This window comes from Rana temporaria, chromosome 1 (assembly GCF_905171775.1).
Source record: "Rana temporaria chromosome 1, aRanTem1.1, whole genome shotgun sequence".
In the NCBI taxonomy this organism is placed as follows: domain Eukaryota; kingdom Metazoa; phylum Chordata; class Amphibia; order Anura; family Ranidae; genus Rana; species Rana temporaria.
The window spans coordinates 271,488,800-271,516,071 of NC_053489.1; the positions used below are offsets into that span (position 1 = coordinate 271,488,800).

Genomic DNA, 27,272 nt, shown 5'->3' on the forward strand with positions numbered 1-27,272 from the left:
GTGTTGCAAAGCAGCAACACTTTCTGCTTTGCGGCCTAGACCGGGCCAGATTTATATTGCACATATAAGCTATAGTTCAGTTAACTCCATCTTACCACCCCATTCCCTTAGGTGGCTTTTAATTCTATATGTGATAATCATTAAATGTTTGTTGAGATGGCTGATATTCATGTACATGTTTCATGACACTAAGCCACTTTATCAGGAGATATAATATAATTTTTTCTAAAAGAAAATTGATAGCTCTAATTCTTTCTCGCTTACAAATGCTTTATACAATGCTTGGCTCAGAAATTCAGTATAAAAACTAGTGTCTAGTGTGGCAGTCTAGTACGAGAGGTTTACAAAACTGATTTTCTTCATGGATATATTGACAATGTGGATGGACATCCCCAACATTTTGAAGGTGCCCTTGATATTGCACAGGTGATTTCAATTTTTTTCCCTATAGTGGCTCTGCACCAAATTTATCTTGCAGGGATCTGGCTCTTTTGAGTTACATTTTTGGAGTTTTAGTTATGCCATTTTTTACTGTTGGATACAATGCCAAAAAATACTAGCATTTTTGAATGGCCCTTCTAATTTTCCTATGATTTCAGGTATATTGAGATATAACGTTTTTGGGTGTTGCTTTTTGCCCATATACCGTATATACTCAAGTATAAGCCGAGATTTTCAGCCCTTTTTGGCCCCTCGGCTTATACTCGAGTCAGTGTACCTAAAATTATTGAGAAGCTGCGGGCGTCTACTGTTTAAAACTTGCGGTCTCCTCCTGGTCCCTTCCGTGATAGGCGGAACTGTGTCTGCTGAGAAACGCCTATTACAAACGTTCTCTCATCCTCACCCATCCCAGCAGACACTGTGTTCAGTGTTCCGCCAATCACGGACGCCTTTTCATCCTCGGACAAGAGGATGTCCGTGATTGGCGGAACACTGAACACAGTGTCTGCTGGGAAACGGAGTCCGAGGATGAGAGAACATCTGTGATAGGCGTTTCTCAGCAGACACAGTTCCGCCTATCACGGAAGGGACCAGGAGGAGACCACGAGTTTTAAACAATGAATGGATGCCCGCAGCCTGTCAATTTCAGGTACACTGACGATGGGCACATTGACAATTGGCACAGTGAAATTGCAATGGGCACAGTGAGGTGTGCAAATGGGCATTGTTGACCCTTTTTTCCGCTTACAGTAGCTGCTGCATTCTCACTCTCGACTTATACTCGAGTCAATAAGTTTTCCCAGTTTTTTGTGGTAAAGTTAGGTACCTCGGCTTATAATCGGGTCGACTTATACTCGAGTATATACGGTAATAGTGACTTTTTTCTGATGCTCTCTGGAAGGCTGTCCTTACTATAGCCTCATACATTTAGCCTGCATCTTAATTGGATCCACCTTCTATTTGAAGCTAGCATCATTGGAGCATTTTCTTTTAATCCTGGGGTATTGGCTATAGGGAATTGACTGTTTAAATGGAACCGCATGTGAACTACTGCTGTGTAGAATGATATTACTGTCAGTGATTTTTCTTAACTACTGGCCAGAGTGTTATACTGTTTTGTCCGTACCTGTACATGGAGAATGGAAATATTACTGTGATTACATGATATAGTAAACTTCGAGTGAAACATTCTTATTGAGAAGTGTCATAAATACATCCAACACATTTCTGCCTCTGAGAACATCACTGATGCATATTTACACATCCTCGCCTTCTTGGTACATCAATGCTTTCAGTTTTTTTGGTGTTAGCACAGAACATTACCAGTTTGTAGCCTTTCCTTATGTTCACTGCACCTTGGATCTTCACCAAGGTGTTAGTCCCAGATCTCGCTCCTCGCTCTGCTTTAATCTTAAGGCATCCCCCATGATGGGGTATTTGGACAACATTCTTCCAAGAGAACAATCAGCGCAATCTCTGTCAGCCAACATCAGACAGACTGTGTAGATAGAACCTGGAAGTTTGGGCTCCTGGTTCACCTGAGCCTACCCCTTGACTCGGCCCTGTCTAGAGTTTTCTTCCCAAAGAATAAGCTTTTAAATCTTTGCACACATGCTCTCATTCTACAGTCCAGGAGCCAACCAGCCCTCTGCTTTTACATTAGGGTTCAGGGCTTGAAGGTGGCCTCCTTCGAGGATGTTCTGTATGCTCAATATCACTTCAGATGGTGGAAGTAAAACTTCTGGCAGCGTGGGACACAGACTGCTGCATCTGCCTGACCTGCCTCAAAACCAGGCTTACCTTTGCGTTGGTGGATTACAAGTCTGGCGTTGAAAACAGGAAAGTTCTTGCTCATGATGATCTTGAAGGTTCCCACAACACACCAGCCTTATCACCTGTGATCTGGCTCCCCTGTGTCACCTCAACACTTTCTTGGTGCAAGGGACTTGGTCACCGGAAAAAGCTCAGCTCCCAGTCATTATTCTGTAGCTCAGCATGATTGTTGTCTCTTGACTCTGAGGTGATCAAATTAGGATATCAACCATCAGGGAGAAGTCACACAGCTTAAAGAGAGGTGGATCTGATTCTTGCTTTTGTGGAAAGTAATGTTTTAACTCTATCAGCTGCACACATCCTGGGTACAGAAAATTGGTATTCGGACTTTTTCAGTCTGCTCTGGAGAGTGATCTCTTCACCCCCCTGAGGTGTTCCTAGACCTCTGTCGAAGGTAGAGGATGTGAATCCTCTGACTTCCAGGTTCAGCAAAAAACTAGACAGGATTGTCTCCAGATCCAAACATCTTCTGATATTTGCAATGGATGCCCTGATGACTTTTTTTAGGACCATTACAACCTGATTTATGCCTTTCCTCCTCTAAAACAACTTCCTTGCCTGCTTGGGAGGATTGAGATGGAGCATTCTGGTAATTCCATTTGCAAGGAACGGGTCCAGGCGGATGTGGTACTCTGATCACATCAAGCTCTAGGCGGATTCTCTGCAGGTCCTCACAGATCCTCAAATCTTCTGTCACAATGGCTGGTTTACTGGCCTATTTTTTGGTCTCTGGCTTTAACGGCCTGGCAGTTGAGACCTAGATCCTGAGGGATAGGGGCCTACCTGATTTAGTCATCCCTTCATTCTTAAATGCTAGGAAGTAGACTTTTCTTAAAGTCCGCTATCACGCGTGAGAAGTGTATTTCTTCTGGAGCAAGACCATAAATTTCCATCTCATAAAGTACTTTGTACAATGGACCCTGTCTTTTCTGCAGTCTGATCTGGATCAGCAATTGATTTTGGGTGCCATCAAGGGAGCCCTAGGGATTATTTTCAGAGACTGCTTGCTTCATCCTTGTGAAAGCCTTCATATAAGGTATTGCCAACATCATGGCCCCCGTACCTCCCTGACTTCCAAAGTTCTTAACCTGATTGCTGTCTCTTTAAAAACCACCCATTGAACATATGGGAAATATTCCTCCATTTGTCAATATTTGCAAGCTTGCCTTTTCCTCAGTCATTTCTGTGAGGCGAGTTTATGAGTTGGCATCCCTAACATGTAATGAACCTTTTGTTGTTTAACACAAAGACAATATTGTTTGGAGGCCCAGGGCCTCTTTTTTTTTTTCCACCTTCCTTTTCACTTTTCCAAAAAAATAACTGCACATATTTTGCAGGTAAAAAAATATGCTTTTTTTTAAGGGACCTGTGAAGTTGTTAATGGATGTATTGCCATTGTCCTGTAGACTGTCTCTGTAGCTGTCTGTCTGTACCTCCAATACGGGCAGGCAGTTACACACTGACAGGAAGCTCAATTAACTAATCTAGAGCAATCAACAGAGCTCAGGTAGTTCATTGAGAACTACAAGCTGACAGCTTCAGTTAAGAAGCAGAACAGTGAGATGGCAGAACCATGTCCTGGTTAAAGATTAAGTTCATCTTTTTGTAACATGTTACATCAATATTCAGAGTGTAACATATACACCGGCCCCTTCCTGGACATGCCATCTATTTACAGTGTTCTGTGAATTGGAAAACTACAAGCCCCGACATCCTTTGCGGCTGTCGGCTTATAGTTCCCAATGAACTACCTGAGCGCTGTTGATTGCTCCAGGTAGGGCAGACATCTGCACAGGAGAAAAGATTTAGTAATTTTTTGTCGGTCCTACTTTTCATTTGTTGTTTCTGAAGGTCCCTGTAGGGAACTGCTTGCTTCTTATTCCTCTATCACCATGTTGATTTGTTAGTTCATCGTTATGGCTTATGACCTCAGAGCCAAGATTCCCCATTTCCTGGTAAAATCACACCCCACTAGATCAGTTTCATCATCAGGCATTGTTTCAAGATTTTGCAAGGCTGCCACCAAGTCTTTTGTTCACATGTTCAATACATTTTTCCAGGTGGATGTTCAGGCCTCAGCTGATGCTGGCTTCAGTCATAGGGTTCTTTAGGTGGTGTTGTAGACTGCCTTGAGCTGTTCTTTTTAACCCATTTTTTTAAATTATTTTTTCTTGTGCGTCTGTTAGCCTTTCATTTGCTGTTGTCCACCACTTAGTTGGACTGAGTTTGGATGTTCTAGTGTTTCAGAATTCTACACTGTGTCCCATAATATACAATTAAGAAAATAGGAATATTGTCTTGCCTGTAAAACATTTTGTTGCAGTACATTTTGAGGCACAGATCCTCTTTTTGTTCTTTTAGTCCACTCTTATCATAGCCTGCTACCAATTTGAGGTATGTTTGGAGCAGGAGGGCTTATACTTGGCTGTCCTTACAGCTTTGTTTGCCAGCATCCAATTTTCCAGTAGGTGTCAGTATGACCCAGTGTTTCAGAATCCTATCCTGTTTCCTGTAACAAACTTCAGGAAAATGATTTTTAAGTAAGGAAAAAACCTTGCACATGATTGGATATTCTTGGCAAAGTGAATATTAACCAGATTCACTATGCAAAATGAATATGGTCTGGTCCTTTAGCAAGTCAGCCACAATGTGTTGATAACATACTCGCTTAGAGGGAATTGTCCACTGCTATAACTAGTCAACAATTTTTTTATTCTCATAGTTGATGACGTAGTCGATGAAAGTGATGACAATGATGACATAGAAGCAGAAACAGAAGTGGATGCTGAAAATGAAGAAGATGAGCAGGTTTTCAACGTACGTTTGCAAGTCCAGTTTTGTAAGCTGCTTGACTTTTATGTTATACAGGATAATGTCTATTTGACTATCTGCCCATTATATTTTTTAATATTTTGCTACAATAATACAATTAAATATGAGGGCTCAGGAAAGGGGCATTTTAATATTATAAAAAACAAAAAACAAAAAAAAAAAACAATAGGTTATGGCTACCATGGATAATTGCCTATGACATGCCTTATGCAGTATTTCAGGTTCCAACTGTGTGTAATGTTATGCCCTATATGCATATGCTTGAATAAAGACAGATAAGCTCTTCCTTTACATCAGTATAGCATTAGGGTCATTGGCTCTAAGGCTGGGTCCTTGTACAACCAAAAGACCATCCTAATGTAATAAAATGCCAGGGCCCGAAGGTAAAATTCCAATGCTTTATTAATAAGTCTATAGTATCATACAGCAATAAGAGCCCTAATGCATTTTGGATAAAGAGACCTAATAAGGAGGTGAGATCTGAACCCTCACAGCTGCATTAAACATTACATGCACAATCCCCGATTCCAACTGACCGGTAACAATTGCAACTGCCCATCATAAAACATTACTCTTTACAAAGATTAAATCCTAAACAGTTTATAACTGATAATTACTATAAACTTCATCATACTGGTGTATTATGCTAATTTGTGCATATGAAATATATCAAAATTGCATCAAGTGAGATTGTTGTAAACACAATGGGAGGAATTTATAAGAACTGGAGTAGCCAGAATCTGAAGCAGTTGTGCATGGCAACAAATCGGCTTCTATCTTCAGCTTGTTCAGTTTAGCTTTAATAATAAAAGATAGGGGCTGGATGGTTGCCATGCACAGTTGCTCCAGATTCTGTCTGTTTAAGTACAGTAACTAATACACCCTCCATGCTTCTTAATGGTAAAATACCCACTTGCATGAATGTGGAGGACATGGTCATTGGCATCAAGTATGACTGGGTCCACCAAGTGACAGTTGTTTCAACGAGTGGATACCTGAGCTTTATAGTGTAATGCTGTATATATTCAGTTTAAAAAGATGGGGTTGACAGCAATAGTTGGATTATTGGCCACGGGCCATATTGTCATTGAGGTAGAACTCATCCCTCCTAATAATGCATTATATTGCACACAGTGTGAACACAAAATATTGCATAAGCCATGTCACAGATAATAAAGCATTGGAAGTTTACAGTTGGGCTCTGATATTTTAGTACATCCTTATATGCATTTTGTGTTTTCATTTTGTACATTTGATACAATGTTGTACAGTTTGATGCAATATACATATATTGGTGTGCATGTGTTCAGTAAATCAACTTTGGGATACATTGAAAATAGTCATCTGCCTAGAAGGTTACTTAGAAACTACTGCATTTTAGTAATCATTTCGCTTGTTTTGTTTAAAGGTGTTTTAAAGGTTCATGTTTTTTTACTTTAATGCATCCTATGCATTAAGGTGAAAAAACATCTGATGTTTTCCGGCCCCCCAGCTCCCCGGTTTACTTACCTTAGCCCTTGAAAGTCCCACGTCGAGAACGCGCTTGATTTTGGCCTGGTCTTCTCGGCTCTTCATTGGATAGATTGCAATTGCCATTGGCTCGTGCTGCTGTCAATTAACTCCAATGACGCAAGGACCGGGGGACGGGGCCGAGTCCGGTAGTTGGCGGCTATGGACGCTGAAATCAGGACTCAGGAGCGCGCCTGCAAGGTAACCCTCTTGGGAGAGCACTTCCCAGGGGGGTTACCAGAAGCGGGGAGGAGCCGAGACAGCCGCGGAGGGACCCCAGAAGACGAAGATCGGGGCTACTCTATGCAAAGCAAGCTGATCAGTGGATGTAAGTTTGACCTATTTTAAAGCTTTACCACCACTTTAAGCCTTTGTTTCAAGCTGACTCCAGGCATATCTAAAAAAAAAAAAGACATTTAAGCTGGTTATGTACTCTAAATTTTTTTTATCTGTTGAAAGTATCTGAATCTCTTTTGCTATCAGTCCTGTGTAATCCCCTGCACTCCAGTACCCAGACTTTAAAGGAGTTGTAAAGTCAGAAGTTTTTTTCTCTTAATGCATTCTGTGCATTAAGAGAAAAAAACTTCAGTGTGCAGCAGCCCCCCTAATACTTACCTGAGGTCCCTCTCTGTCCAGCGATGTTCATGAGTGTCTTGGCCATCTGGGATTCTCCCTCCCGATTGGCTGAGACACAGCAGTGGTGCCATTGGCTCCTGCTGCTGTCAAAGTCATCTAGCCAATCAGGAGAGAATGGGGGCGGGGCCGAGTCAGGCTCAGTGTCTGAATGGACACAGATCTGTGACTCTGCCCAGGTGCCCCATAGCAAGCTGATTGCTGTGGGGGCGCTCAACAGGAGTGAGGGGCCAGGATCACAGAAGAGGGACCAGAGAAGAGGAGAATCCAGGCTGCTTTGTGCAGAAGGCTTGCCACTGCAACAGAGCAGGTAAGTAGAACATATTTGTTTTGTTTTTTTTTCCTATAAAAATAACAATCGCTAAGAGAAAGGGTTAGCACTAGTAGTAAGGATCTTTTGTGTGCTGACAGGGATTATGCTGAAGAATAGACTGATAATATCAGTGTGCTGCTGATTTTTTCTGCTATGACGGGATTGGGGCCAGGTCGTAAACCAAGCACTCAAGTATTTTCAAGACTATAGCCTAAATAAAACTTTATATTAATATACACATTTTTTATTTCAATTTTATTAATATATATATATATTTTTCTGTTTTGCTGTTGCATTTTTTTACCAGAATGATGACATAGAGACTGACATAAGTAAACTCAAACCTGTACAAGAGTTGGGGCGATCTACAGAAGACCTAAAGATGTATGAACGTTTTTTTCCGGAGTTAAGAGATGATTTCCAGGTGAACACATAGAACTATTGTCTTTCAGCTTCATAAGTTAGTGCCACTTACAGTAGAGTGGCATCTCTACACATTCTACTTAACTGTTTGCATATCCATAATAGCCATTGGTCTTTCCATTTTTTTTTTCTTTTCCAAATTTTCAAATTGTTAAACATGTAGATTAATAAGCGTGCCCCCTGTCTTTGCTACTGTGTTAGGTGCCCATATTTCCTAGACATTAGTGCAAGAGCCAATGTAAAGACTTTTACAGGCTAACAAGTAGAAAAGCGGTATGGGTTACTTTGAGTTACTGTATATTCAGAACACAACGCTTTCCTCAATATGAACACGAAGGACACTTCTTAGAATGTCAGGGCCAGATCCACAGTGAGAGTACGCCGGCGTATCTACTGATACGCCGGCGTACTTTCAAATTTCCCGCGTTGTATCTTTAGTTTGAATCCTCAAACCAAGATACGACGGCATCTGGGTTTGATCCTTCGGATCGTAGATGCAATACTTTGGCGTCCGCTGGGTGGAGTTTGCGTCGTTTTCCGCGTCGGGTATGCAAATTAGCTATTTCCGACGATCCACGAACGTACGCGCGGCCGTCGCATTCTCTTACGTCGTCTCTAGTCGGTTTTTTCCGGTGTATAGTTAAAGCTGCTTTTTTGCAGCGTATAGTTAGATTTGCCATGTTAAGTATGGCCGTCGTTCCCGCGTCGAAACTTGAATTTTTTCTTTTTTACGTAAGTCGTCCGTGAATCGGGATGGACATAAGTCATGTCTAAGTTGAAAAAATTACGTTCTTGCGACGTCATTTCGTGCAATGCACGGCGGGAAATTTAGAAACGGAGCATGCGCAGTTCATTCGGCGCGGGGATGCGCTTCATTTAAATGAATCACGCCCCCCCTAATCGCCGATTTGAATTCCGCTGCCAGAGATACACTACGCCGCCGTAACTTACGGCGCAAATTCGTTGTGGATTTGAAACAAAGCCAAGTAAGTTACGGCGGCGTAGCGTATCTTAGATATGCTGCGCCGGTGCCGATCTATGTGGATCTGGCCCTCAGTTACTACCATCCCCTACTGCAGTTTTTGGTTCCTTCTACCAACCTCTAGATAATAACAGGATACAGTAGTCACAGATTTATGAGGAATGGGTTTGGGGGGGGGGGGGGGGGGGCTGGGAGCAGGCATCCACCACATTCAGAAGTATTCTAGATTTTGAAGATCTTTTAACAAAATTACTTGCTCTACAGGGATTATCTATTTTGAAAATTTAAAAATGGCAAGAGTCACTTTACTGGTAATAAATAAAATGTAGTCACAGTTAAAAAAAACATTTTATAACAATTACAATATTCTATCTTTATCAATTTACATACCGTAATAACTATTTTTGTTCATATATTTCAAAATAAGAATAAGTCATCTCCTAGTTGGATTTAATTGCATGGACATGCAGTGCTCATTTGTGATTGCAAATATCTCACAGAATAATAGATAATATAGGAGTTGTATGTAACTTAAAAGATATTTCCACGTGTGCAGCCAAATTGGGATACTATCTACTGAATATTTGTTACATGTCCCCATTCACATAGCAAAACCTAAAAAAAAAAAATTTAATTTGCAGCTTAACTTTTTAAGATCCTGTTTTCTGGAACTTCCAGCAAAAGAGCAATTCTGTTTAGACCTCTTTGTGATGAGGGGGGACTGGGAAGCTGTGTTTTATCATAATTAACCCTGTCTGGAGGCAGTTATTTTATCAGTTGTACTAGATATGAACACTCTCTGTCTTAACAGGAGATTAAAGGTTTAAAGGGCTCCATGGTATGTTAATGAGAACTACAGTCAGCGGGTCACTATCACTATCACACTGAGCTAGCTGACAAATGCTTGTCGTCAGCCATGACACCATCTATTCAGAAACACTTAAAAGGGTAAGAAATAATTGTTAAAAATATTTTTAGGTATGCTGTGTGAATAGGAACACATAAACATACAGTACACTGGGGCTTTCTCTAATTTGATTTTAAAAGTGGAAATATACTTTAAGCAAGCAATAATGAAATGTTTAACCATGTCGTTTATTGGATATCACAGATTTTGCTGTCTTTTGTCATACTTTAAGCAAGAAACAATAAAATGTTTAACCATGTCGTTTATTGCTGTCTTTTGTCTTATATTTATGCCAAAGGACTTCGAATTGGTCTCAAATGAACCAGTGCGTGGTGCAAACCATGGTGGACCCATCATTGTCCCAACTGCAGAAGAAGAACCAATTTACAAGCCAAGACATATCATTAAAGCACTGACCAGAAAAGGCAGTAATATTTCTTTAGAAGATGAATGTAATAAAAGACCAAACTTCTTAGATGTGCCAAAGAAAGAAACAAAGACTCAGGGTGATACAGATAAATCCTCATGCTGCTACTTGAACAGTGATGTTGTAAAAGATCTTGATAGACTCTCACTGCAGAAGTCTTCAGCTAATAACCTTTGCAAAAATGGCTCTGCTAAAGACAAGTCAAATTTTTTATCTCATACCTGCAGCAAACCTGTCCAGAATTCATGTGGTAATAATTTGTTTGATAAGCACTCCGTTACACTGGGTCCTTTGTGTTGCTCTACTGTTTTACCCGATGATGATGAAGACACTAGTCCATTAAGCAGTGAAGCCTTACAGGGTTTGCTGGATACTGAAAACGTCCTGACCCTTCACGATCCTGAACTTTACATAGAAATTGTGAAGAATACCAAATCGGTTCCAGAGTATTCTGAAGTGGCTTATCCGGACTACTTTGGCCATGTGCCACCATTCTTTAAAGAGCCTATATTAGAAAGACCTTATGGTGTTCAAAGGTGAGTAAATATGAGTCTTACAAGTCCATCTTTTTTAAATAATTAGTGCATTTTCAAGCAGTGACCACATTAATTTTGGAAACATATTGCTGCCTACATGCGTTTTGTTTATTATGCTACTGGCCAGGTTCAAGATGTTTGATTTCCACTGTAGTACAGGGGGATGGTTCCACTGTTGTGTATTAACTGAATTTCTGTAAAGTGGTAGCAAAACATTCATGCCTTACTTTTGATGTACTGTATACTATTTGTTGAAGGGGTGGCTGTTTGTTTGATGCAAGTTTGTTTACCCCAGGCCAGAAATAGGAATGTATTTTAAAGCAATCCTTGATATTTCATATGCTATCCCTGCCCGTGTAACCTGTAATAAAGCTGTAAGGACAGCCTAACATGCCCCCGGTTTTTGCTAGTGTCCTTAGGAAAATGGACATCTTCTCTCTTCTCCCTGCTATGCCGCCATTTACCCTTTTCTCTTTTTCCTTTTTTTTAATTAAGATATTTTTCTACAAACAAGACTCTTCAGTAGCTGCAGAACCACCTCTCATCTCATTTTTGCAACTTCCACATCAGCTAGTCCTGGGCCTGCAACTGTTTGTGTTGCCGTTCGAGAGATTTCCCCTGATTTCTTGTTCCTGTGATGGGCATTTTTTTTAAGACAGTAGTAAAGAACTCTGAGCCTCTGACTGCAGTAAATCCTAACATGAGTTCAAATCTTTTCCTCATGTACATAGTCTTAGTAGTGTAGTTGCTATATAACAAATGACATCTTCTACAATTTGAGTGCTTTGTAAAAAAAAAAAAATCTTTCTAATCATCTGAAAAGTGCTGTTTAACTTTGTTTCCATAGGACAAAAATATCCCAAGATATTGAAAGACTGATTCATCCAAATGATATAATAGACCGGATAATATATGATCTTGATAATTCCAGGTAAGTTACTTTTTTTTTTTTTTAATTAGTGCTGCTGAAAATTCAGTACAACACACTAATAGAAGGGTGGAGTAGACTGCAATTTTCTTTATCGTACATCACGGGACACAGAGCAGCATAGCCATTACATATGGGTTATATAGTGTACCTTCAGGTGATGGACACTGGCACTCTCCGACAGGAAGTTCCCTCCCTATATAACCCCCACCCATAGTGGGAGTACCTCAGTTTTTTCGCCAGTGTCTTAGGTGTTGGTGCACGTTGAAGGTTGTGCCTGCAGTTTGTCCTTGGGACCAGGGCCAGCCGACCGGATCCGTCCAAGGTGCTTCATAGCCAAAGTGGACGGTACCCGGGCCCCAATTCGTGGATGGGGTTTTGCCTATAATGCCTCTCCTTGGAGGGCTGGACTCTGGGTTCCAGGACTGGGTTTTTTAACCTATGAATACCTGCTGCCAGTAGTGCTGTATAGGTCCAGGTGTGTGGTGTTCCTGACTTGGACCCCGGTCCCTGAAGGTCTATGACCATACCCACGGTGAAGGGGGAAGATTGGGCCTCTTGCATGAGCAATACCCTGCGGCGTGGAAAGGTAAGCGGGGGGCCTACGGAACTTGGTTTGTCAGTGGGCTCCCCACAGGGGACTCTGGGGAAAAGCCTTTTTTATGCCTCTGTGCATGGGCTAAAAGAGAAACCACAAAGTCTGCATGACTGGATGGCTCAAACACCCAGGTATACTGTTCCTCTGGCTGGGCTAATAGACTGCTGCTGCTGCTACAAGGTGTTTTCTCCATGAAATGTAAAAGGGAGCATGTCAGGTTTAAATTACTTACTTCCTGATGTCTGTGTGTCTCCAGCAGCTCCCGGGCTCCTCTCCCCACATGGATTCTGCTTCCTGCTTCCTGAGAGCGGCGTCGGGAGCGCGCGCGCGCGCGTGCGCGCGCACTGTTATAGGCGCCGACGCTGCGTGGAGGGGCGGGGGACGCCCAGGGAGTTCCCTCCCCTCTGTACATCAGAGGGAAAAACTCTATTTAGCCTGTCAGTTTGCTGAAGGCTGTGAAGGGACACGGAGCAGCGATGCTGAGCTGAGCAGGATAGGTTTGCCTATGTTATGCTGACACAGTGACACCTAGTGGCCGTTTTTTTGTACACACCTTGCTAAAGAGCTGTTTAAGCTCATATTTTCTCTATAAAGCCGGTGTACTAAGTAGCAGTCAGAGTACTTAGTATTTGGTACTCTCTTAGCCCAGCATTAAGGGAAGCAATATTAGGATATGATTAAGCCCTTGGGGCTCAATATTGCTTTCTCTTGTTAGGTTTTGGGAAGTTTAGTTTCTGTCTAACATTACCCTAGCCTAAATTTTTTTCCTCATTTATTTAAATGTGTGTTTTTCTCCAGCTATTACAGTTAGTTGTATATTAGCGGAGTATCTCAGATTTGTTATTATGGCTCCTAAGGGTGCAGGGAACGCTAAAAATGCTAAAGGTGTTAAAAAGCCGAAGGGTTCCCCATCGGGCTCGGAGGATATTTCCCAGAATCCACCTGCCCCTACCTCCCCGGAGGATCCGGAGGTTGCTGCCCTGGGTGAGCCATCGGGGTTGCTAGGTGCTATGGCGGGCCCTATTCAACCAACTCCTTCCTATGTCACGGAAGAGATGTTAGCCTCCACCTTGGGTGGATTTGAAAAGAGGATGGCCGCTCTTATTACGGCCTCTTTATCCGGGAAGAAGCGGGCTAGGTCCCCGTCTCCCAGGTTTGAATCTCCTGAGGAAGATGTCCTTTCCACTGAGGAATTGGAAGATACAGGAGACCAGGCTGAGGATCATCTGGACCATTTGGGTTCTGAAGATTCTACTATAGAAGAACCTTTTTCAGCTTCTCACGCAGAAAAATTGTGGGTTCAGTCCTTAACGGATATGGTGCGGTCAGCTTTTAAAATGCCTTTGCCTCAGCCTCTGGCCTCCGCTGTGTCCTCATTGGGCTCCCTAAAAGCGCCCCAAGCCAACCTGGTGTTCCCGGTCCATCCTTTGTTAAAGGACCTGATATTTCAGGACTGGGTTAAGCCAGACAGGATTTTTTTGCCTCCTAAAAGGTTCGCAGTTATGTACCCTTTAGAGGAGGAGTTTTCAAAAAAATGGGCTGTCCCCACTGTTGACGCAGCCATATCATGTGTCAATAAAGCTTTAACATGTCCAGTGGACAATATTCACATGTTCAAAGATCCTGTGGATAAAAGGCTTGAGACCTTACTAAAGGCATCCTTTTCCACAGCGGGGGCAGTGGTCCAGCCAGCTGTAGCTGCCATTGGCGTCTGCCAGGCTTTAAAAGACCAGGCCAAGCAGGCCCTAAAGGACCTCCCGGCTCAACAGGCTCAGGACTTAGCCGATCTACCTAGAGCCTTATGTTTCGCGGTAGACGCTATCAAGGATTCAATCCAACAGGCGTCCCGCCTATCCCTGTATTTGGTCCACATGAGAAGATTACTTTGGTTAAAGAACTGGTCTGCAGAAACCCCCTGCAAAAAACTCCTTACAGGATTCTCCTTTCAAGGAGAGAGATTGTTTGGAGAAGATCTTGACAAATATATTCAAAAGATCTCTAGTGGTAAGAGCACCCTTTTGCCGGTTAAGAAAAGGTTCCGAGGTCCCTCTTTTAAGCGCCCAACCTCTCCAGTTCCAGGGCCCTCATTCTCTAGGCAGTATCGACGGCCTCCTGGACGTGCAGCTGCAAACAGGCCCCAGGGGCAAGCTGCAGGGAACAAGAGACCGTGGAACCGTAAGCCGGTTAAGGCTGCCCCTAAGGCAGCCTTGTGAAGGGGCGCCCCCACTCTCTCGAGTGGGGGGAAGACTCCGGTTGTTCTCGGAGTTGTGGGGGGCCCAAGTTACCGACCAATGGGTTCTGTCCTCAGTAACTCAGGGGTACAAGCTGGAGTTTCGGGAGTTCCCCCCTCCTCACTTTCAAATGTCAAGACTTCCAGGCGACCCTCAGAGGCAGGCATCGCTTCTGTCCGCCCTAGAGCGACTCCTATCTCAAGGAGTGATTATGGAAGTACCAGCAGGGGAGCAAGGACAAGGGTTTTACTCAAACCTCTTCGTTGTCCCGAAGCCAAACGGCGACGTCAGGCCTATTCTGGACCTAAAGTTATTAAACCGCTTTTTAAGAGTCCGGTCTTTTCGAATGGAGTCCATTCGTTCGGTGGTGGCCGCCCTCCAAGGAAAGGAGTTCTTGGCCTCCATCGATATAAAGGACGCATACCTGCACGTTCCGATTTTCCCAGGCCATTACAGGTATCTGCGTTTTGCCCTAAACTATCGGCATTATCAGTTCGTGGCTCTTCCGTTCGGACTAGCCACGGCCCCTCGGGTTTTCACGAAGATCCTGGCCCCTGTATTAGCCATCCTAAGGGAACAGGGCATTCTGATCATGGCCTACCTAGACGATCTTCTGGTAGTCGACCACTCAGCGGCCGGTCTAAATCGGGCAGTGTTGCTAGCAGTAAACTGCCTAGAGTCCCTGGGTTGGGTTCTAAACCGGGACAAATCGGCTTTACAGCCCACAAGAAGGTTGGAGTATCTAGGTCTGATTTTAGATACAAGACAACAACGGATCTTCCTGCCCCAGTCCAGAGTGGACTCGATAAGGGAGTTAATCCACATAGTCCTAAGCAGCACAAGGCCATCTATACGCCTCTGCATGCGCCTGTTGGGAAAGCTAGTGGCCACCTTCGAGGCAGTGCCCTATGCCCAGATCCATTCTCGGAGGCTACAGAGAGCAATTCTCGCGGCCTGGGACAAAAGACTCCAGGCCTTGGATCTTCCCATCTCCCTTCCCTATGCGGTAAGGCAGAGCCTGTGTTGGTGGCTAGTCACAAAAAATCTTCTGAAAGGAAGATCGTTCAATCCCCCCTCATGGAGGATAGTAACCACGGACGCCAGCCTATCAGGTTGGGGTGCAGTCCTAGACGATTTAACCCTACAGGGGAGATGGTCAAGGGCAGAATCAGCCCTACCCATAAATGTCTTAGAGATCCGAGCAGCTCGGTTGGCTCTTTTGGGCTGGACGGAGGTTCTGCAGGGCTCCCCAGTAAGGGTACAATCCGACAATGCCACTGCCGTAGCTTATATAAACCACCAGGGTGGCACCAGGAGTCAGGCAGCCCAAAGGGAGGTAGATCGGATCTTTTCATGGGCAGAAGCCCATGTCCCCTGCATCTCAGCTATCTTTATCCCCGGGGTGGACAATTGGCAAGCGGACTTCCTCAGCCGCCAACAGATGTCCCCAGGGGAGTGGTCCCTCCATCCCGAAGTGTTCCAGGTCATTTGCCGGAAGTGGGGTACTCCGGAGGTGGACATTATGGCGTCCAGATTCAATGCCAAAGTAGCAAACTTTGTCTCTCGAACGAGGGATCCATTGGCCTGCGGGACAGATGCCTTGGTGTGTCCTTGGCATCAGTTTGCGCTAATCTATGCCTTCCCTCCAATACGGATGCTACCCCGTCTTCTTCACAGAATTCAAAGGGAACGCAAGCCAGCGATTCTAGTGGCCCCAGCGTGGCCCCGAAGACCTTGGTACTCCTTGATAAAAAGGATGACCGTAGAGGAGCCTTGGGTCCTCCCTCTACGTCCGGACCTCCTCTCACAAGGGCCATTCTACCACCCTGCCTTACAGGCCCTAAATTTAACGGCCTGGCGGCTGAGTCCCTGATTCTCAGAAACAGAGGCCTTTCAGGGCAGGTCGTTTCTACCCTTATAAACGCAAGAAAACCAGTTTCCAGGTTGATATACTATAGGGTGTGGAAGGCCTATATTACCTGGTGTGAAACCAGGAAATGGGATCCCCGCAAATATACTATTGGGAGAATCCTGGAGTTTTTACAGTTGGGAGTGGAAAAAGGTTTGGCGGTCGGCACAATCAAGGGGCAGGTGTCTGCCTTGTCGGTCTTCTTCCAGAGATCGTTGGCTGCCCATTCCTTAATGAAATCCTTTTTACAAGGTGTTATTCGGGTGAATCCCCCGATTAAAGCTCCCCTGTATCCTTGGGATCTAAATTTGGTTCTATCGGCCTTGCAAAGGCAGCCCTTTGAGCCCTTGTCCGTGATTCCTTTGGTCCTTTTGACTAGGAAACTAGTGTTTCTGGTGGCCATGGCATCCGCCAGAAGGGTGTCGGAGTTGGCAGCCTTGTCATGTAAGGCACCTTATTTATTATTGCATAAGGACAGGGTCGTTTTGCGGCCGCTTCCGTCCTTCCTGCCTAAGGTGGTATCAAATTTTCACCTTAATCAAGATGTGATTCTTCCATCATTTTTTCCAAAGCCTTCTTCTAAGGAAGAGAGGTTACTACATTCCTTGGATGTAGTTAGAGCTGTAAAGATTTACTTGGAAGCTACAGCCCAGATTCGTAAGACGGACGTCTTATTCATTCTGCCGGAAGGGCCCAAGAAGGGCCAGGCAGCGTCTAAGGCCACTATTTCTAAGTGGATTAGGCAGACGATTATTCAGGCCTATGGCCTGAAGGGGAAGAGTCCACCCTTATCGGTTAAGGCTCATTCCACTAGAGCTATAAGTGCCTCTTGGGCAGCGTATCACCAGGTCCCTATGGCTCAGGTCTGCAGGGCAGCAACCTGGTCATCTGTCCACACATTTGCAAAATTTTATCAAATGGACGTTAGGAGGAACGCTGATTCAGCCTTTGGGCAGGCGGTACTGCGGGCCGCAGTTTAATCTCCTCTTGTCCGGTGGCACCTCTTGTTTGGTTTTTTCTGGTTGTCTCCCTCCCCTCATGGAGCATTGCTTGGGGACATCCCATATGTAATGGCTATGCTGCTCTGTGTCCCGTGATGTACGATAAAGAAAAAGGGATTTTTATTAACAGCTTACCTGTAAAATCCTTTTCTTGTAGTACATCACGGGACACAGAGCTCCCACCCCTCTTATGGGGAATTTTGGGATGCATATTGCTTGCTACAAAACTGAGGTACTCCCACTATGGGTGGGGGTTATATAGGGAGGGAACTTCCTGTCGGAGAGTGCCAGTGTCCATCACCTGAAGGTACACTATATAACCCATATGTAATGGCTATGCTGCTCTGTGTCCCGTGATGTACTTCAAGAAAAGGATTTTACAGGTAAGCTGTTAATAAAAATCCCTTTTTTAGAGCACCTTCTTTGAAAATGGAATTTACAGCTTTTGAAGGAATAGCTTGGGATTACCTTGATTGGCAAATATAGGGCCTGATCCACAAAAGGGATACGCCAGCGTATCTACTGATACGCCGTCGTATCCCTGTTTCTATCTATGGAACTGATCCACAGAATCAGTTTCTCATAGATAGGCAGAAGATCCGATATGTGTAAGGGACTTACACTGTCGGATCTTAGGATGCAGTACCGCAGCCGCCGCTGGGGGCATTTCTCGTCGAAATCCAGCGTCGGGTATGCAAATTAGCACTTACGGAGATCCACGAAGCTTTTACGCTTCGTTTTTTCTCCGTAAGTATTAGTTTGCCGTCGCAAAATTAGGGCTGCTTTTACAAAGTGTAAAGTTAGTACACCATGTAAAAGTAGACCCTTCTTTCCCGCGACGCTGTCAAATTTTTTTTTTAATTTTTTTTTTCCCGCCGCATTTCTTTTTTTTCCCCCGACGCAACTTTTTTTACCCGGCGCGATTCAGAAAACTCGGCGTAACGTAATTTCGCGCAATGCACGTCGGGAAAATCGCGTCGGGAGCATGCGCAGTACGTCCGGCGCGGGAGCGCGCCTAATTTAAATGGGACTCGCCCCATTAGATTGGGCACGCCTTGCGCCGGCCGGATTTAAGTTACACCGCAGAAAATTTCTAGGTAAGTGCTTTGTGGATCGGGCGGTGTAACTTAAATCCGAAAATATTTAAGTTACACCCGCTGGCTGTGGATCTGGCCCATAGTAAGTAAATGAACCAAAGTAAGCTTAGCAGCAGAAACAGGGGTTGATTGCTTTTTCCCTATAATCTCCCTATTTACTGTCCCCCCAAAAGCCTATGCAGATTCTGAAAGTATGTATTTGCACATATTTAGGCACATGACATTGTTTGGGCCTGGCAATTGTCTTCCCAAAGCTCTGCATTGTGGAAGGCAGGGGAAAATGTAAACATATGTGATACACCCCAATGTATTGGGTCTTTGATAGCGCTCTCCAGATACCCAGAAGAGCGCTAACAAGGCTAGAGAAGGCTTCCCTATTCTGTCTGCTGCAATGCTGCATCAGTGGTTTTACCATTAATTCCTTCTCAATACAGTTGCTTTAGAAATTTTAGTAGACCAGTATTATGTGGCAGAACAAAAAGCACTACGTAAAAACTTGTTTTTCTGAATAGTTAAAGTAGAACTTTAGGCAAAACTTTTTTAATTTTTTTCCATTATGGATAGCATAGGGGAGGATTATAACCCCTGTGAGATTTTTTTCCACCACCTGTGTCCATTTGCAGAGATTTCCCTTCACTTCCTGTCCTATAACCAAACAGAAAGTGAGAGGAACTCCCTGCAAGTTAAGGGAATTCCTGGGTCACAAGAACTAGTGTCCCCATTGAAAGATTTCCCCTCTGTTACTATTCTGGGGAGAACCCAACATTTTGGGATTTTCTTTTTTTTTCAATGAAAACGGTAAACAAGACAAATAGAGAGGGTGAATCTCTTTAATAGGGGATGGCAATAAAAACTGACAGGTGTTGTAATCCCTCTCCACTCTATGCAAAACAAAACAAAAAAAAATATAAAAAAAAAAACAGTTTTGACTTTAGTTATACTTTAAACATTTCATTGTCTATGTCTGTCTTTTTGTTTTTCTACTTGTCCTGCACCTGATTAATAAGTCCCAAACAAATTTTTAAAAAAATTCTAGAGAAAATAACATAAAATATGTCATTAGTCTATTGAACAATTTGGACTAATAGCGTCGTAAACACGATCGGATTTTCCGACGGGAATTGTGTGATGACAGGCTGTTGTTGGAAAATCCGACCGTTTGTAAGCTTCATTGGAAAATTGTTGTCAGATTTTCCGCCAACAAACTTTGGATAGCATGCTTCAAAATTTTCCGACAACAAATGTATCTTATCGGATTTTGCGATCTTGTTCGTCAGACAAAAATCCAACGTACAAACACGCATGCCTCAGAAGCAATGCTCACCGTAACACAACATTAGCAGAAGTTGCCCAAAGGGTGGAGCTAAAGAGCTGAAAAAAACGTAGTTTTGTGTTTGTTGGCCGACAATTCTTTTGCCGTTTGTATGCAATACAAGTTTATGGCCAACGCCCTTCGGACAAAAAATTTACGCTTTGTCCGCAGAAAATCTGATTGTGTGTATGAGGCTTTACAGTTTTTTATCCTGCAGAATTTGTGAAATGGACACTCCCTGCTTGTAGGACTAAATCTCTTCAGCATTGCAATCTTCTATTCTGTATGATACAGATACTTCACATTATAGAGCAGTTTTTCTTGGCCAGATGAGAATTTGTTTTGTCACCTCCTATGCTATCCCAGATAAAAAAAAAAAAGTGAACTATTATTATTATGACAGTCATTATTGGGAAATATAAAGGTTAATGCTTTTCTTTTCTCTAATTCTTTGCAGCTGTGTCATTCCCGATGAGAGTGATGTCCTCAAGTTCAACTCCAAATTTGAATCTGGAAACCTGCGGAAGGTCATTCAGATAAGAAAGTGAGATTGTCCTTCTTCATTTTTCTTGCTGTAGAAAAAAAAAAAAAACGTTCCATATAACAAGAAGGTGCACTGTGATTTATTTTCTAGAAATGAATATGATCTCATCTTGAACTCGGATATAAACAGCAATCATTACCACCAGTGGTTTTACTTTGAAGTTAGTGGCATGAAACCTGGGACTGCTTATCGCTTTAACATCATTAATTGTGAAAAGTCTAACAGCCAATTTAATTATGGTGAGATTAAAATGGTCTAACTGTGTGTGTGTATACAGTACATTCTGATGGAAAAGTGGTTAAAGACCAATTTCATCCTCAGTTTAAATCCACTAAATACTGTATATTCTAAGGGCATCCGAACAAAAGATGTTCAAAGTCTTATGGTTTGCATTCTTTAAATTTCAGACACAGTCTAAATAGAAAAGCATGTCAGCATCCTCAGAGTGGAAACCTCAGTCTCTTTGTGGAATCGGTGATCTACTTTCTTAGGCCTGACCCACCTCGTATAGAGCCTGTGCTCTCCAAACAGCTGTGAGCAGAGGTTTTGCTCATTGCTGAGTTAAATGTTTTACTAGGGGGCATGTTGGACTGTTGCACTGAGACCAGGGGCGGACTGACCATTCGGGCACTGCCCGAGGGCCCCACGCCACTAGGGGGCCCCATAAGGGTTGCCGGCCTCACTAAAACCGGGGACAGTGTTTTTTTAAAAATACCAAGATTATAGCTGCCCTGCCTCTCCAGTACCTTCTCAGTGTGTGTATGTGTATTCTGTGTGTATGTATACTGTGTGTGTATATTGTGTGTCTGTGTATACGGTATATGTGTGTGTGTATACTGTGTGGTCCCATAATCTCCTATTGCCCGGGGGCCCCATGAGTTGTCAGTCTGCCCCTGACTGAGACCATTGTTTCCACATATGGAAACAATGTAGCTGCTGGCAGGAAACAGGCTTTTGTAATCGGCTGTGGTTGTTTTAGAAAGATAAAAAGCTGTAAGACAGTAAACTTTTTTATTTTGATGCTTCTGGAATCTATAAATGGAATGTATAAATACTGATTTAAAATGAAGGTTCAGTTGGGGTTTAACATATTCTTGTCTATAAACATGTCAAAGGAAAGTTAGCCATATCTGTAAGGAGTGTAATTCAATCAGCCATTTGCAAATTTGTATTTGCTTAAAAATAGATATGCACATGGACTAAATCCTCAAGTCTTCTTTGGTGTAAGCAATGAAGCTGTGTGGGGGTCTGGATCATCTATATCGACCCATCAGATTCCATTTGTCATTGTCCATCTAACATCATTTAATTATATGTGGGCGTTTTACTATTATTAATGAATCATATTTAGCCCTGATAGTAAAGAGTGTATTGTCTTGTTTTATCCACAAGGCATGCAGCCACTCATGTATTCTGTGCAGGAGGCATTGATTTCCAGACCTTGGTGGGTTCGTGTTGGAACAGATATTTGTTATTACAAGTAAGTGTTAAAACCAAGTCTTGGCATCTAAATGTACTTAAAATAATGGGTTAAGGATAGGTCTTGTTAATGCCTACTACTTTAGGTACCGTAATAAATGTGCTGCTTGTTGTGACAGAAACCTCAGTATATGTATATTCCTTTTTTACATGTTTGGCTGCCGTTTGCAGTCAGTTTTTAAAAGGAGTCTGGTGCAGCTTTGTTCACCAGTTCAGGTGTGACTTTTTACTTGAATTCCTGAACCGGCCTAAAATCCCACAGGACTTGTTTCAAAAACGGACCGTATTCGCCCTGGACATGTGTGAACCAGCTCCATTGCAAGTCGTTTCGGTTCACATGTTATGCGAATGGGATGCAGTGCAAAACGCACCCAATTAGCATATATGTGAACCAAGCCTAAATATGAAAGCTGTTTATCATCTGCAGTAGGGATGAGCTCCGACGTGTTCGCACACTCCACGTGCAGAGCCCGCCAGGAAGTCGGCACTGCTCTGCGCTAATCACAGGCAGGGAGACATTTTCCGATCTCTGCAGCCGTGCATTGGGACAATGTCTCATTGCCTGTGATTAGCGCAGTGCCGACTTCCTGGCGGGCTCTGCATGTGGAGTGTGCGAACACACCGGAGCTCATCCCTAATCTTCAGTATAAAATAATAAAATTGCCATCCTACAAATAAAAGAATCTAATCTATGTTCAATAAAATATAATTTACTAAAGACGCTCAGTGCTAACTAGCTTTTCCTTGTTCATAATGAATAACCAGGTACTGTTTGCCAATGTATCATCGATGTTTTTTTCTTTCACAGAAATAATTTCTCCAGAAGTTCAATAGCTACAGGAGGTCAGAAGGGAAAGTCATACTATACCTTGACATTCACTGTCACATTTTCACATAAAGATGACGTCTGTTATTTTGCTTATCACTACCCTTACACATATTCTACATTGAAGGTAAGGTTTGTCACTTAAAAGATATTTTTAAAGTTGGAATTATGTGTCTTATTGTAACGGTAGATTCAGCTGTTCTATAGAATCCTATTCAAATCAAGTATGTTATTTTGGCTTTGCCTTTATTTCAGGTCATGAAGTCAAAGCTCCCCAAATTGTAAAACCTGTGAGAGAATATGTGACAATTGGCTAATGCAGGAACCACATTAGTCAGCCTGTAATTATTATTACTGTGCAAGCTTATATTTCCCCCTTTATTTAACTTTGCATACTTTACCTGAGTCTGACATTTTAGCTAGACTGTCATGTAAAGTTATTGTCCATCAGCCCGGGCATTCACACACACAAATTTGGAGACAACATGGAGGTTGGGCATTTGACATCAGGAACTGCCAGACCTCGTACCCCCTGACTGCTTTGATAGAATTTTTCAGGATAGAACATGTCCTTGTTGGAGGCAAAGTAACAAAAAAACTGGGCAGCACATGCATCATATTCAACAACGCCAGTGTGAGTCTACCTTAAAAGGGCCCAAGGGCCACATTTGTATCCACCCATCAATTGCAGGGATGCATCTAAATTAACACCTCTGTTATACCCAGGACAAGGTCATCTGGCACGAAAATCGAAGATGCCAGTGTGTTCTCTTCCAACACATTTTTAATTCAACGTCACAAATAATGTTCACATATAAATGATTAAAAAGCTAAGGGAACAAAAGACTGCAAGATTTTCATAGAAAAGAAGTAGGGCAACTTGGGTTTAATAAAGGGGCTAAAAAGTTTTTGTTTTTTAATTAAACATAAACCTTTTTTTTTTACCATCCATTTAGCACATGACATAGTTACCATAGCAGACTTTCAAGCCACCCACACATCACAACATATAAAATTTAAAATTACTTTTATTAGTATCACATTCAAGCAGAACTAAAGGGGAATTTCCATTTTATGCCCTCCATCCGCCTTTTCTATTTTTGGCACGTTTTTGAGGGGGGTATCAGGTTTTAATGTAACCGCTCACACTTCTGGTCCGATCGCTGCAGTGATCCACCCGAAGATCACCCTGCCCATTGCCTTTCATGACATGTCACCGAAGGCTGCGTGACCATTCACAAACCACGGCTTGTGCATCCGCAGTGGACAGCCGGCTGTGAATCTGCATAGAAGAAATATATTTTAAAAGTTAACACAGTATTGCTCATGTATTCTAATATGTCCCAGTACTTATAAATATCACCCTCCAGCACCCATTAGTTCTCATAAAATTCATAGATCAACTCTTTTGGCCCTCTGGCCAATTTCTTCAAAAGAATATGCTAATGCAGTGGTGAAGTGGAGATTTTTTTGAAATTTTCTTAAGATGGTGGGTTGAAAGTTCAAGTACCACGTCGATCACAAAGATATCTCTTCACACTTGTGTTAAGATTTTTTTGAAGAGTTCTTTGGCTGCCCCAACAAAGTTAGTGCATCTGTCTGCGCGACAGGGCTCCAAATGGCAATGAATTGTCTAAGAGCATTTATGAAACGTGTCCATGGATTTAGACACTTCAATGTGTACAGCTCTGATCATTATGAACGTGAATGACTGACTGCCTAATGTTTGTGGTTTGCACGACACCCTCTAGTACAGTGGTTCTCAACCTTTTAGTGACGTGACCCCCTGATAAAATTTCCCAAGTTGTGGGGACCCCTAACAGTAAAATTATTTTCGTAGTGTGGGTTGTCAGCACCCAAGGCAAGACAAGTAATGTGCGCCCCTAACCCACGGAAATTTTGCGCTCCCCCGGTTCCCCTCCACTCGTAAAAATTTTTTTTTATTAAAACATTATATGGTACATTTTAGGATGTGCCACTCTTTCTCTTTGTTCTCCTCTTTTCCCCTTTTATCTCTCTCTATCCTAATTTCTTGTTTTTTTCCCCCCCCATCCCTCTCTCTAGCCGTCTTTCTTGTTTTTTCTCCCCTTTTTTCTTTCTTCCTCCCCCTCTTTTCCTCTCCCTTCCATGTATTCTCTATTTTAATTCCTGCTCTTGGTGGAGGGGGAATGGTATTAGTGGCAATGCTGGGGGGAGTTCTGATCAACCAACTTAGGTGCTCTTGATCAAGGTCATCTGCTGATCTGGGAACTGTAGTGGGGACTTTTAATGGAAACTATAATCTCACTATAATTACCCAGTGTGTCTCCGACTCTGTGGTGTCTCGTAGCAGTGACACCTATGCTGAAATCAGGAGAATGGGTCTCCTCCAGCCCCTCCCACCTCACAATCCTCACCAGTCAGCAGATCTCTAGTCTCTGCCCCCCAGCCATGCCGTGAACTGAATGGGCCGCTGTGAAGAGGCTGAGTGGGTGGTCGTGGGCTCCAGGAACAGCCCAGATGGGCGGCCACAGGCTCCAGAGACAGCCCTACTGGGCAACCGCATAAAAGCTGGAAGCGGTGCGGCCTTCAGGAACAGCCCAGGATTTGGTGACCCCTGGCAAATCATCATTTGACCCCCGAGGGGGTCCCGACCCCCAGGTTGAGAACCACTGCTCTAGTATGATGTGTGCTGACTGACCAGGAGCCCAAGATATCAGTGCTAAAAGTGGTAAAGAGAGGATCTGAACTGAGTATTTCAATTGGAAGCGTTGTCATCTTTTGGGTTTGTAGCATATCATGAAGCTTGTGGCAAGTTATACATTTGAAGATCACACATCTTTTAACTCCATCTATCCACAAGCCATCATCTTGTAAAGCTCCTTCTGTAAATAGTTGTCCATGGCATTTGACTTGATGGTGATAATACAGCTCAATCAATGAAACAATGGAATCATTATAAGGGTTATCTTAAACATACAGTACAGGACACAAGCAAAGTGTTCATATACCCTATATTGCCTGTGTCATGTACTGTACTTCAAGATATGTAATTTACGGGAAAGTCCAAATTCCTTTTTTTTCTCTTGTTCTAACTTTGATTCCTTAAAGTGGCCACCTACACTCAATAGACCATTTTCATCAACAAATTGGTCAAGCTTTCACTGGGTGCTCTCTCTGGGGATAGATTTATTTTTTACAATATGATTTGCCTATCATAGCTTTCATACATCACAGCATGGGTTATGACATCTCAATGCTCACTGATATTCTGCTGCTGATCAGACATCTTGGTATCACTGCAAGCCTTATTACCAAGATCATTTGAATGTGAAGCTATATGGGTTAGATAAGCAATAGCTTGAATTAATCAATTTCAGCACAAGAATATGTTGAATTTTTGAAATTTTTGCCTTCAAAGTGGCCTGCAGCAACAGCTATTGTAGCATGGTCTACAGGTTATAGGTCAGTAGAAACCAAATGTCATTGTGTTAGGTGGATCTCCTAACCCATAGTACTCTGTCTAGCCTAACACTACTTTGCTGTCATTATAGAATTCAACATCTTTGAGCTCTATATGCAATTCTTATGTGAAACGTTAAGCTAACCTACAGCTAGTACTACAGCACACAGTTTTTTAGTCTGGGTGTAGTGTGCTCAAGATGTGGAGCCACTTTGCTTTGCCCATAACAAATCTTACGTGGCATTGTGTTTTGAAGCACACAGTAACGGAAACAAAAAATATGCACATTTTTGGCTTTGTGCTTCTGTGGAAGGGTATGGAACCGGGTAGTGGAGCAGCTCAGTCAGATTTTTTTCCTTGCTAAGTTCTAGATAGTGTTTTACTTTGAATTGTGACAAGGACTGCATTTCCTAATAGATTTTACAGGCTATTAATTTTGGACACCTCCGTGAGTGAAAGATTTTTTTTTTCTTTCTGTTTGCTTGGAAGGTAAAGGAATTAGATTTCAGTTTCCAGTGAAGACCTTGACTACTTTTCTTAGGTAAATAGTCTGTCACTAAGTCAAAGGGTTTACTTGGTAAATAATTCACAATACCATTAATCAAATAAAAGGTGCATATACTATCTGTGCGAATTGAGCAAAAAAAAATAAAAAATGGTATTCGGCTATATCCTGTGCATTTTGATATAACTAACAGAAAATACTGCATTTGGCCACTAGATAGAGCCAAGTCATAGGGATTTCTTATAAAACCTAGCGCCATCTTGTGGCCAAATTAGGTATTTTTTATTTAAAATATACAGTAGTGTCAAAAGAAATAAAGTATGCAGGACTTTAAAGGTGCTCTCTCACCTACAGCAAGAAATTGCTCATACACAGTTTTACCCATAAAAGCAAGTAAATGGATGATATCGCATATAATGTTCAGTACAGTGAACCCCAAAACACCTTCCTCAATCTGAAAATTGCATATACATGCAATAATGATAATATTTTTTAAATGATATGGTAGAGAAGGAAGGTGTCCTCTCCATCCCTCACTTGGGAGAAGACAAGAGAAGTTAATCA

At 42.7% G+C, this 27,272-nt stretch overlaps 1 protein-coding gene across 2 annotated transcripts in view; it reads left to right on the top strand.

The window, feature by feature from the left end:
* AGTPBP1 (ATP/GTP binding carboxypeptidase 1) overlaps positions 1-27,272 on the top strand; it is a 234,627-nt gene that overhangs the window by 127,130 nt on the left and 80,225 nt on the right. For both annotated transcript variants that reach the window (XM_040355516.1, XM_040355517.1), the window contains 8 exons: positions 4,997-5,091; positions 7,869-7,985; positions 10,172-10,836; positions 11,684-11,767; positions 20,370-20,456; positions 20,547-20,695; positions 21,849-21,936; positions 22,744-22,888. In XM_040355516.1, coding sequence (XP_040211450.1) covers positions 4,997-5,091; positions 7,869-7,985; positions 10,172-10,836; positions 11,684-11,767; positions 20,370-20,456; positions 20,547-20,695; positions 21,849-21,936; positions 22,744-22,888 — 1,430 coding nt within the window. The remainder of the gene's footprint in view (positions 1-4,996; positions 5,092-7,868; positions 7,986-10,171; positions 10,837-11,683; positions 11,768-20,369; positions 20,457-20,546; positions 20,696-21,848; positions 21,937-22,743; positions 22,889-27,272) is intronic.